This window comes from Saccopteryx leptura, chromosome 13, assembly GCF_036850995.1.
Source record: "Saccopteryx leptura isolate mSacLep1 chromosome 13, mSacLep1_pri_phased_curated, whole genome shotgun sequence".
Lineage (NCBI taxonomy): Eukaryota > Metazoa > Chordata > Mammalia > Chiroptera > Emballonuridae > Saccopteryx > Saccopteryx leptura.
This window is the reverse complement of record NC_089515.1, coordinates 23232522-23246017: the sequence shown is the minus strand read 5'-3', so window position 1 is coordinate 23246017 and position 13496 is coordinate 23232522. Positions and strand designations below refer to the sequence as shown.

The following is a 13496-nucleotide window of genomic DNA, read 5'->3' as shown; positions in this document are numbered from 1 at the left end:
GTGTGGGGAGAAGAGATTATTTGTTTGGTTTTTAACCAAATATTAAAGAAAAGGAGAATTCCCATTTTATACAAACTATAACCAGAGAACTGGAGGGGGGAGCAGGGAGTAGAAAACTACTGAAATCGGTTGATAAGGCTGGTATAACCCTTATACCATATTTAGACAAAGAAAGTACAAAAAAATTAGACCAATATTACTTATAGATAGAAATACAAAAATCCTAAATAAAATATTAGCAAATGGAATCTTGTATACTACTTAAAATGACCAATGTCTACCTGAGGAATACAATAAAATTCACAATAAAAACTCTAAGGTAACAAGGAACAGAAACTACAGCAAGCATTATACTTAAAAGTTAATAGCATTCCTATTAAGGTTAGGAAAAAGACAAGCATTCCATTATCATGACCACTAGTATATTAGAAGCCCTTGCTATATGACAGGAAAAATAAATGAAGTATAAAGATTGATAAGGAAGAACAAGTGATTTTGAGAAGATATGATAGTGTACCTAGATGATCCAAGAGAATCAATTAATAAAATAGTACTAAAAAGAGAATTCAGTAAGGTGATCAGATATAAAATCAGTTATATATATATAACTTTTGACCCAGCTATCCCACTGTTAGGAATATACCCCAAGAACACCATAGCACTGTTTGAAAAGAAGAAATGCACCCCCATGTTTATAGCAGCATTGTTCACAATAGCAAAGATCTGGAAACAGCCCAAATGTCCATCAGAGGACGAGTGGATTAAAAAGCTTTGGTACATATATACTATGGAATACTACTCAGCCATAAGAAATGGTTACTAATGATATATATATCAGTAGTAACCAATTAGGAAATGTAGTAGAAAAATATTCCACTTATAAAACCAAAACAAACTGTAATGCCTAAAATAACCTTAATAAGAAAGTTATAGCCACTTTTAGACTACAAAACTTCACTAAAGAATACTTTTAAAAAATTGAATAGATATGTTTATATATTATATTTATATAATGCATATTCTATATAAGATTTATATTATAAATGTATATATTATATATATAATTTTAGTTTTAAATAAATTCCTCCCCAAAGCATACTATAAGCAATATATTCTCAATCAGAATCAAATCAGAATTTTTCATGGAGCTTGAAAAACTGACTTTAAAATTTCAAATGAAAAAGTGTGCATAAAAAACCAACATTTTGTGTAAAAGAAGAGCAAAGGGAGAATTATTTTCAAGATATAAAAATATTTTATAAAGCTATAACAATCAAAATAGTTTGGAATTAGCTCAAGAAAAGATCAATACTCAATTTCAGAATAAAGAGTCCAGAAACAATCTTATATACATAGGACTCTGGGGATTGCTAGAGGAGGAGCTGCAAATCAGTGGTATATTCAATAAAAAGCACAGACAAAATGGGCTATTTATTTGAAAAAGTAAAGTTAGAATCATACCTCATACAATTCATATAAATAAAATATAGATGAATAAAGGAGTATTAGAAGAAAATACGTGAGACCTTGGAAGCCTTTTAAAATCAGGCACAAAAACAAAAGTTTTAAATAAAATGATTAATTACTTGGGTCATAATTTTTAAATCTGCATAAAAAATCTACATTATAAAACTTAAGACTGAAAAAATACTTGTAATATATTTGGCTGAACTATATAAACAGCAATTCCATGTGGTTCAATCAAATAATAAGGGCCACCTCTCGATTTGCCCATGCACACCTCCTGCTCTTTTCCTCTTGCAGTTGCTTGGGATGAGATCAAGCAAGACAACTTTAGAAGCCATGTGGGGAAGGTAGCAGAGTCTCCGCCAGCCTACGTCTCTGCATGACTGCATGGAAAGAGCAACTGCTGACTTGAACACCCACCAGGATTGTTTATTGAGAAAGAAAAAAACTTCTCATCTGTTTCTGCAATATTTTTTGGAGCTTAATTATTATCACAGCTTAGTTGACCCTAATTACCATAAATAAATATTAATAATAAAAATAAAGAATTTTTACAATAGCCTGACCAGGTGGTGGCGCAGTGGATAGAGCATTGGACTGAGATGTGGAGGACCCAGGTTTGAGACCCCGAGGTCTCCAGCTTGAGCACGAGCTCACTTGGTTTGAGCAAGGCTCACCAGCTTGGACCCAAGGTCGCTGGCTCGAGCAAGGAGTCCCTCGGTCTGCTGTAGCCCTCAGTCAATCAATGAACAACTAAGGAACCACAACGAAGAACTGATGTTTCTCATCTCTCTCCCTTCCTGTCTGTCTGTTCCTATCTGTCCCTCTCTCTGACTCTGTCTCTGCCACAAAAAAAAAAAAAAAGAATTCTTACAATAATAAAAAAAAGACCAACAATCCAATAGAAAAAAGTGGGCAAAGGATATGAACTGGGAATTCACAGAAGAAGAAATACAAATAATCTTTGAGTTATGAAAAGATGCTCAACCTCATTAACCACCAGGAAAATAAAGGAGAGGAAATTACCAAAGAAAAATATAAGAACACGCAGAACTGAGAGACAAAGCTTTCTTATTGAAAGTGCTCATGCTTAACCAGGCGGTGGCACAGTGGATAGTGCATCAGACTGGGATATGGAGGACCCAGGTTCTAGACCCCAAGGTCGCCAGCTTGAGCGAGGGCTCATCTGGTTTGAGCAAGGCTTACCAGCTTGAGCCCAAGGTCGCTGGCTCAAGCAAAGGGTCACTCGGTCTGCTGTATCCCCACAGTCAAGGCACATATGAGAAAGCAATCAATGAACAACTAAGGAGCCGCAATGAAGAATTGACGTTTCTCATCTCTCTCCCTTCCTGTCTGTCTGTCCTTCTCTCTGCCACAAAAAAAAAGGTGCTCACTGATGCCCTTCATATGAAAGAGGGGGAAGAACAAACTCAAACAAACATACACACTAGGGTCCTGGTATGAAACAGATGGTACACTCAAATGGCGTAGTTGGGGAGAGAAACTTTTTAAAAAAGATTTGGCAAGGTAAGGGAATCCAGCAAGCACAATGAAGCCTCTCAGGCTAGCAACCACAGGAAGCTGACACCACTCCCAGGTCTGAAGGGCAGGGTGGGAAGTGGTTACTGAAACCTGAAGAGGTGGGTAGCTGTAGGAGAGGGCTGGCAGTCACTGCCAATGCATAACACCACAGAGAGCACCCTTGAATAAAAACTCTGACCCTAGTCATCGTCGCCTCTCTGATCTGCTGACACCACTCAGGGGCTAAACTGAAATAGAAATCAGGGCAAGAGAGCCCGTCGATGCCACCCATAAAGGCCAGCCAGTTGGGGCTCAGAACAGGGTGGAAAAGGGTGGAGAGCATATCTGTCCCAGCAAACTAAGACTACCCATCAAATATCTCAAGGTACATAATGGTGGAATTTCCAAACAGCAGTGATGAAGAAAGGATCCCATAATTTCCAGAGAGAAGAATCTGCTTACCTACAAAGACCTGGGAATCAGAAAGGTATTAGGTTCTCTACAGCAAACACTGAAAGCTAGAAAACAATGAAGCGAGCCTTCAAAATTCTGAGGGGAAATCATTGCACACTGAGGCAAACTATCAAATGAGTGTGAGTGGGATAAGGACATTTTAAGAAAAACCAAGTCTCAAAAAATGTAGCTCCCGTGTACCCTTTCTCTAGAGGCAAAACCTTGTAAAGCTCTAGGGGTAAGTACCATTCACATTGTATTACATCTAAACGGTAAGCCAGAAGCACAGCCACATGATAAATGATGTTCCCAAGCATGGGACAACACAGCAGTCCTGTTTAGGAAGCTACTGGAAGGTGCACAACAAGAAAACAAGGAAAAATGAATGGGACCCCCCAAGTGGGGGTTCCAACTCAAGAGGCAGGTGAGAGGATTTCCCAGAAGGATGGACAAGAGAAGTCCCTACGAACAGCAAAACTGTGTGCTAGCTCTAGACAGCAAGGTGCTTAGGCTGGAGCTGGAAGATAGAAAGTTCTAGAAGGGAGGTCACAAAATAAAATTTTTTTAAAGTTCTGACAGCTTGATTTCCTCAGGTGATTGTATTGAGGGTTTTTTGTTTGTTTGATTTTTAGCATTTTCAGAGAGTTTGTATATCCAAAACAAAGGCAGTTATTAATTTCAGCCTGACCAGGCTGTGGCACAGTGGATAGAGCGTTGGACTGGGATGCAGAGGACCCAGGTTCGAGACCCCGAGGTTGCCAGCTTGAGCGCGGGCTCATCTGGTTTGAGCAAAGCTCACCAGCTTGGACCCAAGGTAGTTGGCTTGAGCAAGGGGTTGCTCAGTCTGCTGTAGCCCCATGGTCAAGGCACATATGAGAAAGCAATCAATGAACAACTAAGGTGTTGCAACGAAAAACTGATGATTGATGCTTCTCATCTCTCTTCGTTCCTGTCTGTCTGTCTCTATCTATCTCTCTCTGTCTCTGAAATAAATAAATAATAATTTCAGAAAAAATAAAGTTGTAAAAATGGCAATGTAATTATTATATACCAATGGCTCAGCTTTGAGGAATATTTTCACAACTATAATAGTGCACACACTGGCTGGATTTATGTGGATACTGTAGTGATGAGGGTGGAGGCTGTAAAAGAACCCAAGTACTCATCTTCTAGGCCGGGAAATCCATAGTTAATGTCAAAATAGAAATATACTGCTCACCAAAATTAGAGGATATTTCAAAATGAATATGAAGTGATCAAATATCCCCTAATTTTTATGAGCAGAATTAGGGGATATTTCAAAATAAATATGAAGCAATAAAATATCCCCTAGAGATAGCAGTATTAAGAAAACTATTTAGAAAGATGGAAGTAAATAGGCAAACAGAAAAGCTGAAAGAATTAAAAAGTTATGTCCAGAGTACAGGAATCATAGTGAAAAGAGTAGGGCAGTTCCTGCTTTAAAATATCATTTTTAATTATGTAACCCATTAGTTAATTTGTAAGATTGTAAACATATAACTTTGATTAAAATAATTATTTGAAAGATACTGTATTTGGAGAAAACACAGAGAAGAAAACCACTGTTTATGTGTAGTGTGTTATGGTAAAAATTCGACCCTGTGAAGTACCCAGAAAACTGAGCTTACATACAGGCAGAGAAAAAATAAAGTTCTAAAAGTAATTTAGACTGAGGGTCAAATGTATTAGTATATGAAATCATAACACTTACAGTTTTAGCAAGTGCTTTGATTCCTGTTTTTATCTCATTCCTTTTTTTTGAAAATAGTTTAATCTCCCTTGAGATGGCCTGAAACGAGACAAGTATATTACTTAAATGAGCAGGAGAAATGAGAGAGGGGTATATATATATTAGATACATACATACCTATATCCATATGTACACATATATACTTAAGTACACAGACATAAAACAGATTGCACTTCTCTAGAAACAAAAGTTGTTTTAAGACAAATACTATAAAGTATACATGAAATAACACCACTGCAGTATCTTGCTTAAGTCAACTGCTATTATGTTGACTGAAGCAATACATTAGTTTTAGTTCATTATAAGGCCAATGGAAAGAAAACAGGTAGTAAGAAATTCGAGAATAGTTGACAAAGGGAAAGCAGTCTGCTGTTTTATTGGGAACTTGAGTGAGGCTAGATAAGCAGGCTAAAGCCAGACAAGAGCCTCTACTATCTTTGTCACCTTCCTGCACATCTGAAACCAGGATGTCCCTCCTCCTGTTCCTTACATCAACTTTGCAGCTTCCCCAAAACTACCTCGAGCATGAGATATCATCACACTTCATTCTTTGCTTTGGCTTACCTGGACAGCTTTGCTGGGTTTTGTATTAGCTAAGTACAGTTCTTAAAGCTTATATAACTCAGTTCAAGGGACCAGAGGAAAAGAGGAAAGAGGGAAGGGGGATGATAGGATGTGATAAACCTGAAGGGAGGGGGGAGGGGGCAAGGGAGATGTTGAGGGGAATACGGAGGAGGGGGGATGCATTCGGGGCAACACTAGAATCTATGTAAACACAATAAATTTTTAAAAAGCTTATATAACTCAGTCTAAAAGATTGGGCTGTATTTAGGGTGTTTGTTTGCTTTCAGGAAAATTATACTTGTACAATGGAATGCTCTTCCAAGTAGTATCTCATTCTACTTTCTAACTTTTCAACAAGTTTTCACAGGAAACATCTCTTTGGTACACCCATAAAGCATTATTTCACACCTCTCCAATGTTTTATAAATACCTCTTGGCTTTTTTGTTGCATCCAGGGAATTTTCTTCGTATTATCATCTTGGACTAAATCCTCTTCTGATGTGTCAATGGATAAATTCTTATTCTCATTTATCTTAGAGAAAAACAGACATTTCTGAAATTTAAAGTTCAAGTTCTTCTCCTCCTACTCTACTTTATATAATTGCTTTGAATCCCTTTGCACTTGTTGCATTAAAAAAAAAATACCATTTTGCCTGCCCCAGATGCAATATCTTATTAGTTTAATTCCTACCAGTCAGTCCTTATATCAGCTACAGTTTTCACCAAGAAAGCAGAAATGATCAGACAGGTCACATGTTCACCAAATCACCCTCTGCCTTACAGGGGTCTCAAACTCGCGGCCTGCGGGCCGCATGTGGCCCGCCGAACAATTTTGTGCGGCCTGCAGACTAAACCACGAAGTTCAAAATATTTTGGATAAAATTAAGTAAGCCTAGGGGCCTACTTGTATTTTTCATTTCTCTAGCATCCTAGCTAGATATTAGCTTAGTTAACAGCAGTTGTGATGTGAACTACAGTTTCTGGCCGTTTTGTGACACTGAGTAAACTGCATGTGCGATTGTGCTTGTAGTACTGATTTTTTTTGTTTTCAACTGCAGTGAGAAAAGTGTTGCATAACAGTTGCCTTTTGTAGACCTAGTGCGGCCCGCCGAACGGCTGTGATCTTGCTCTGCGGCCCACATGCTGAGTTGAGTTTGAGACCCCTGCTGTAGACCAAATGCCCCTGCCTGTCAAGACCTGCTCTACCATTTATACTAGGATCTTAATCTTTTCCTCCTTCTCAACGCCTTTACACTTTAAATCCCATTGCTCTTCTGCATCATCCATTTCTCCCGTCCACTGAATCTTTCCCAAACATGTGCTGGTACCTCCTGTCCCGGGAAAGCCGTTCTCCACTGACCACCACATTCCTCTTCAGCTACCACCCCCTTTATATTCTTTCTTTGCACTAAAATGTCTTGAAAGAGTTTGGGATGTTATACTCTTGACCCTCCTGTAACCTCACTGGCTGCCCTTGTCAGTCTCCTTTGCCTCCCTAAATTCTTCTCCTGGATCTCTAGAAGATGCTCTGTCATGGTTCCCTCTGTTTGTTACCATTCATTCTTCCATGATAACTTCACCTGGTGCTATGGCTTTAAATTCCATCCATATGCCCTTGACTCTCAAATCAACACCTCCAGTCCTGGCCTCTCACTGGAACTCTAGGCTCATCTATCCAATGGCTTACTTGGAATCTCCACTTGGTTTCTCAAAGTTGCTATGATTTCAGATTCCCTTCTTCCTCCCCACAGTGGCTCCTTGCCCCACAGTCTCCCCCATCTTCATGAATAATATCATCTCCTGCGTAGTTGTTCAAGTAAAAAATCTAGAAGTCCTTCTTCCTCTAATCCACCAGTGAAATCTGTCCACTCTACCTGGAAAACCTACCTGGGATCTACCACTTCCTCTTCATAACACTTCACCTCCATCCTTGTTACCTAGATCTCTGCCATAGCCTCCTAATATCCCTTCTTCCACTTTTGGCCCCTACAGGAAACATTCTCCACACAGTAGGAAGCAATTATTTAAAAAAAATGGAAGTAAGATCTGGTAAATCCTTTCCTCAGAACGGTTTAATAGGTTCTCATTAAATTTAAAATTAAATCCAAACTCTACCTTGTTTACAAAGCTCTTTGTTACCTGGCCTCTTCCCTCCTTGAGGACCTCAAGTCCTTCCACTCTCTCTTGCTGCCTTTAACTGAACAGGCCTTTTTCAGGTCCTTGGCCATGTCAAGCTCTTTCCACCTCTGCCCTGAGTATTTCTGCCCCCTGCTGCATGTTGGTACCTGCTTATTTATTTATTTACTTACTTATTTTTAATTTATTAATTTTAATGGGGTGACATTAACAAATCAGGATACCCGCTTTTAATTCAGGTCTCAGCTTAAAAGTCTCCTTGGAGATGCTTTTCCAGCCAAATGCTATCACACCAAGCCATTTTTATTCACTGAATAGATCTTGTTACTATCTATTTTTCTTATTTATTTGCTTATTTAGCGCTCTCTCTGTTCATTCCCAACCCTCAGTTGGAATGTAAGCTTCATGAAAGCAGAAATGTTTTCTATCTTGTTCATGCCTCTACCCCCCACAGCCTAGCATTTTTGTAGGTGCTCCATAAACATTTGTTAAATGATTGAATGAATGAATGAATGTTGTTCTCTAACTAGACACTTCCTACCTAATGTATGTGACATAAAAGTAGAAAAGAGAGATCACTTTAACCAAGCACCAGAACTGGTAGTTAAGATTTTTTCCCCCAGGCAAGCCTGGCTCTTGTACTATGGTTTAAATAATATCTGAGGTATAATATTTGCCACTGCTCTGAGAAAGACTGACTGTTTTCTCTCAGATGTAGCTCATTCTCTTTTTGAGAATCATGGTATACCTAGAAAAAGAGGAAAATCACTAAATATCTGCTTAAAGAAAACAGCAAAGTGCAAACCGAAAGCTGAATTAAAAGGAAAGAAAGTGTAGATAAGACAAGGGTTCTGTGGAAAGTTACCTCACAGGGTGATCTGATCATGAATTCCTAACTGGGTAGGTCATGGTGGGTAGTCACCAGGAGCCAGGCATATACCCTTTTTAGTAAAAGGTTTGTCTTTGCCTTAAGCAAGCCCTGCCCGTTGTTTCTGTGCATCTGGGTTAACACACCTTTTTTTTTTAAATTTATTTATTAAATTTAATGCAGTGACATTGATAAATCAGGGTACATATGTTGAGAGAAAACATCTCTAGATTATTTTAACATTTGATTGTGCTGTATACCCCTCCCCCAAAGTTAAATTGTCTTCTGTCACCTTCTATCTGGTTTTCTTTGTGCCCCTCCCCTCCCCCAACCCCTCTCTCCTTCTTCACCCCATCCACCTTTGAAATAAGTGGAACCACCTTCAACAGAGCAGTCTGTTAACTACCCTGTGATCCGACCCCCACCTGCTTTCTATTTCTTCCTCAGTCCCGCCCTAATTTACAATGCATACAAGAAACTGTGAAGTGGAGCATTTGAGATTTGGCTTCCTGGCAATTGGCAGTTTGACTAGTATAAACTCATAAGAATTCTTTACCGGTTTGAACATTTCTTACGTCAACAGAAGGAGAAAAAAAAGCTATATTGAAACTCAACTGTGTGTGCAGATTGTGCTTTCGAATCCAAGGATTTACTTCGGCTTAAATAGCTATTCTCCTCCTCCATGGTGTTGCTCAAAAAAGTACAAAATTGTTGGTTATAATAAAAAATTTCACTGGCTAAGTGGCCTCCAAGACGCCTACATTGATAAAAAAGAATATACAGGCTATAAAATCACAATTTGAAGAAGTTGATTTAGCAGTATTATTTCCAGATACACAACCATTTCAACACAGAGAAAGAAGCAGACAGCCTGACCTGTGGTGGTGCAGTGCGTGAAGCGTTGACCTGGAACACTGAAGGCGCTGGCTCGGAGCCCTGGGCTTGCCCCGTCAAAGCACATATAGGAATTGATGCTTCCTGCTCCTCCCCCCTTCTCTTTCTCTCTCTCTCCTCTCTAAAATGAGTAAAGTCTTTTTTTTTTTTTTTTTGTATTTTTCTGAAGCTGAAGCTGGAAATGGGGAGAGACAGTCAGACAGACTCCCGCATGCGCCCGACCAGGATCCACCCGGCACACCCACCAGGGGGCGATGCTCTGCTCCTCCGGGGCATCGCTCTGCCGCGACCAGAGCCACTCTAGCGCCTGGGGCAGAGGCCAAGGAGCCATCCCCAGCGCCCGGGGCCATCTTTGCTTCAATGGAGCCTTGGCTGCGGGAGGGGAAGAGAGAGACAGAGAGGAAGGAGGGGGGGGGTGGAGAAGCAAATGGGCGCTTCTCCTATGTACCCTGGCCGGGAATCGAACCCGGGTCCCCCGCACGCCAGGCCGACGCTCTACCACTGAGCCAACAGGCCAGGGCCGAGTAAAGTCTTTTAAAAATTTTAAAAAAAGTAGACAATTCTCTATAGTGCTCTGTAGTTATTAGGACTCTATTTCTTAGAGGAAAGCCCGTTCATGGGCTCCAGGACACGACAAGCCTCTTGACATATTTGGGTGGCCTTGCCTCATGCTGACCCCATACCCTTACCCTAGGAGTCCTCTGTACCTGCCTTAGTCACAGTACAGAAGAGCCACTACTCTGGATGAACCCTTAGGACAGTGGTTCTCAAAGTGTGCGCCCTAGAAGATTTCCAGGTGCTCCCTATGGTATTACAGAGAAATATGTGCCTGTTGGGGACCAAAAAATCAACAGGGTTTTTGGAGTTTAGATTTTTGGGGGACAGAGGTGTGGGGAATTGGCTGTAAGCTGACAGTCTGCCCAACCCCCCACCTCACTTGCCTGATTAGGCTGCAAAAGGCTGTAAAGCTGTGGTGCTGAATTGTTTGCACTACCCTCCATGTTTCCTGGAAAGACTGGAGGCAAGTTTCTTCTATCCTTTGTTTGGTGTAAAGTTAAGATGATATGTATGGTGGGGGGTTTGGATTGATGATTAAACATAAGGAATTGTCTCTTGAAGTCTTTTGGATTTCTTTAAAAGAAGACTATGTGGCAATATCTAAAAAAGCTTTGAACATTTTACTACAATTTTCAACATATTTATGTGATTAGGATTTTCTACCCTCAACACGATTAAGAGTAAAAAGAGAGGAATTCTTCAATGTATTGACGAGGAAATGAGTTTGCCTTTCAAATATATGTCCAAACATTGGAGAAATCGCTAGGACACATCAGGCGCATGTTTCTCATAAACACTTAACACATTCATACTGGGACCTGCCAAATTTACTAAATCTTACTAACAATGTGTATATATGTGTGTGTGTGTGTGTGTGTGTGTGCGCGCGCATATATATATATATATATATATATATATATATATATATATATATAAAGATAACTGTTTTGTGGGGTTTTTTATTTTTTAACCCCTCTTTTTTACGAATTCTAAAAAGCATAACTCAAAAAATTTCACATAAAAGTGTTTTTTAATGTCAGAATAAATTTAATTTTGTTGTATTTATTTCATTTAATTATCATAAAAGCATGCTTGGACTTTATATTTTTTTCTTTAATATTTGACTTAATTATTATAATATATTTCTCAGAAATTTGTATATAGAGTGCTTACAATTATCTGTAGTATTTTAAATGTGCCCGATTTCAAAAAGTTTGAGAACCACTGCCTTGGAATGTACTAAATGCTACTGTACTGCTTCAGCTACATAATCACATTGTCACATTCACCCTTATAGTTCCCATCCCCACTGACGGAAGTATTACTTCCACTCAATACACCAGAACATCTCAAAACTTTGGGAACATCAGCATCACCTGCACGGTTTATTTTTTTATTTTTATTTTTTTCATTTTTCTGAAGCTGGAAACGGGGAGAGACAGTCAGACAGACTCCCGCATGCGCCCGACCGGGATCCACCCGGCATGCCCACCAGGGGCGGTGCTCTGCCCCCCAGGGGGCGATGCTCTGCCCATCCTGGGCGTCGCCATATTGCGACCAGAGCCACTCTAGCGCCTGAGGCAGAGGCCACAGAGCCATGCCCAGCGCCCGGGCCATCTTTGCTCCAATGGAGCCTTGGCTGCGGGAGGGGAAGAGAGAGACAGAGAGGAAAGCGCGGCGGAGGGGTGGAGAAGCAAATGGGCGCTTCTCCTGTGTGCCCTGGCCGGGAATCGAACCCGGGTCCTCCGCACGCTAGGCCGACGCTCTACCGCTGAGCCAACCGGCCAGGGCCTGCACGGTTTATTGAAACAAATTGCTGGACCTCACCCAAAGGTATTCTGATTCAGAAAGTTTGCGTGCGGCCAAGAATATGCATTTCTAACAAGCTCAGAGGCACTGCAGACCCCACCTCGAATAACATTGTTATAGGTAGTTTGGAAGGGTTATCATGGGCCTAAGGTTACAAGCTATTAAGTACAGTACTGGATTACAGTTTCAAACTCAACTTTGTTTTAAGTCAAAAGTCCACGTGATTAACTATGATAAGTAGAAATGTCTTTACTTCCATGTATAGGGTGCCAGCTCTTGCTCGCTGTTCCCTGAATTGCTATTTGTTCACTGAATACAAAGGATATGTTAGGACTTATATCTGAAATACAAGTTAATTAATAGTCCATGTATTAAATGGGCATGAGGGTGCAGTCTTCAAATAAGTCTTTGAACTAAGTAGCTACCAAAAGTGTTATGACATAAAATCTCCACAATATTTAACATTTTTGGCCCTGGCCGGTTGGCTCAGTGGTAGAGCATCAGCCTGGGTGCAGGAGTCCCGGGTTCGATTCCCAGCCAGGGCACACAGAAGTGCCCATCTGCTTCTCCACCCTTCCCCCTCTCCTTCCTCTCTGTCTCTCTCTTCCCCTCCTTTGGCGCAAAGTTGGCCTGGGTGCTGAGGATGGCTCCATGGCCTCTGCCTCAGGTGCTAGAATGGCTCTGGTTGCAACAGAGCGATGCCCCAGATGGGCAGAACATCGCCCCCTAGTGGGCATGCTGGGTGGATCCCGGTCGGGTGATGTGGGAGTCTGTCTGACTGCCACCCCGTTTCCAACTTCAGAAAAATACACACACACCAAAAAAATCAACATTTTCAAATGTCACTGAGAAAGGGCATGTTTTATTATTTTATATTGTTTTGACCACATGTGGCACTGTGAGATATTACTCTTGGTGAAATGAAACTGCACATCCACTAGTGACGTCCACTGGCAGGTCAAACAAGGCAACATTTAAAGTCTGGGCTGTAGTCTTGTGCTTTCTGCCCCCTGGTTGTTACCTGTATGCTCAGTAGTAAATTTATTTAGAATTTTAATTTTAGTCTAGTCAAAATCTAAATTAATTTAAAAAATCTAAATTAATTTTGTCTAAGCAAAGTCTAATTAGGAATGTCAATCTGTATAGGTGTACACATATATACATATCTATGTAAGAATTCTTAGGGATAAACAGGAGTTTTTAAAGTTATCTACTATTCAGAATTGTCCTCATTTCTTATATTCCTCCAAAAGGTGTTATGAAAGAGAGGACTAATCATCTCATATGTACTAACCATGTCTTTTCTTTCTTTTTCTTTTTTGGAATGATTTGACATCTGGGGCCATGCTGACCCAGGAAGGACTCCTCTCCCAGGGCTAGCCAAACCCCAAGCTCTCCTTCACTGGGCTTCCGTACTTAGGAACACCATTTCCCTGACCTAACAGCCTCAGGGAC

General features: G+C 40.4%; 1 protein-coding gene across 5 annotated transcripts in view; it reads right to left on the bottom strand.

Annotated features, from left to right (window-relative positions):
• The window catches only part of CFAP43 (cilia and flagella associated protein 43), a 121720-nt gene that overhangs the window by 51648 nt on the left and 56576 nt on the right, over window positions 1-13496 (bottom strand). For all 5 annotated transcript variants that reach the window (XM_066355479.1, XM_066355482.1, XM_066355480.1 and 2 more), the window contains 3 exons: window positions 9396-9537; window positions 6207-6308; window positions 5174-5251 (listed from right to left, as the gene is read on the bottom strand). In XM_066355479.1, coding sequence (XP_066211576.1) covers window positions 5174-5251; window positions 6207-6308; window positions 9396-9537 — 322 coding nt within the window. The remainder of the gene's footprint in view (window positions 1-5173; window positions 5252-6206; window positions 6309-9395; window positions 9538-13496) is intronic.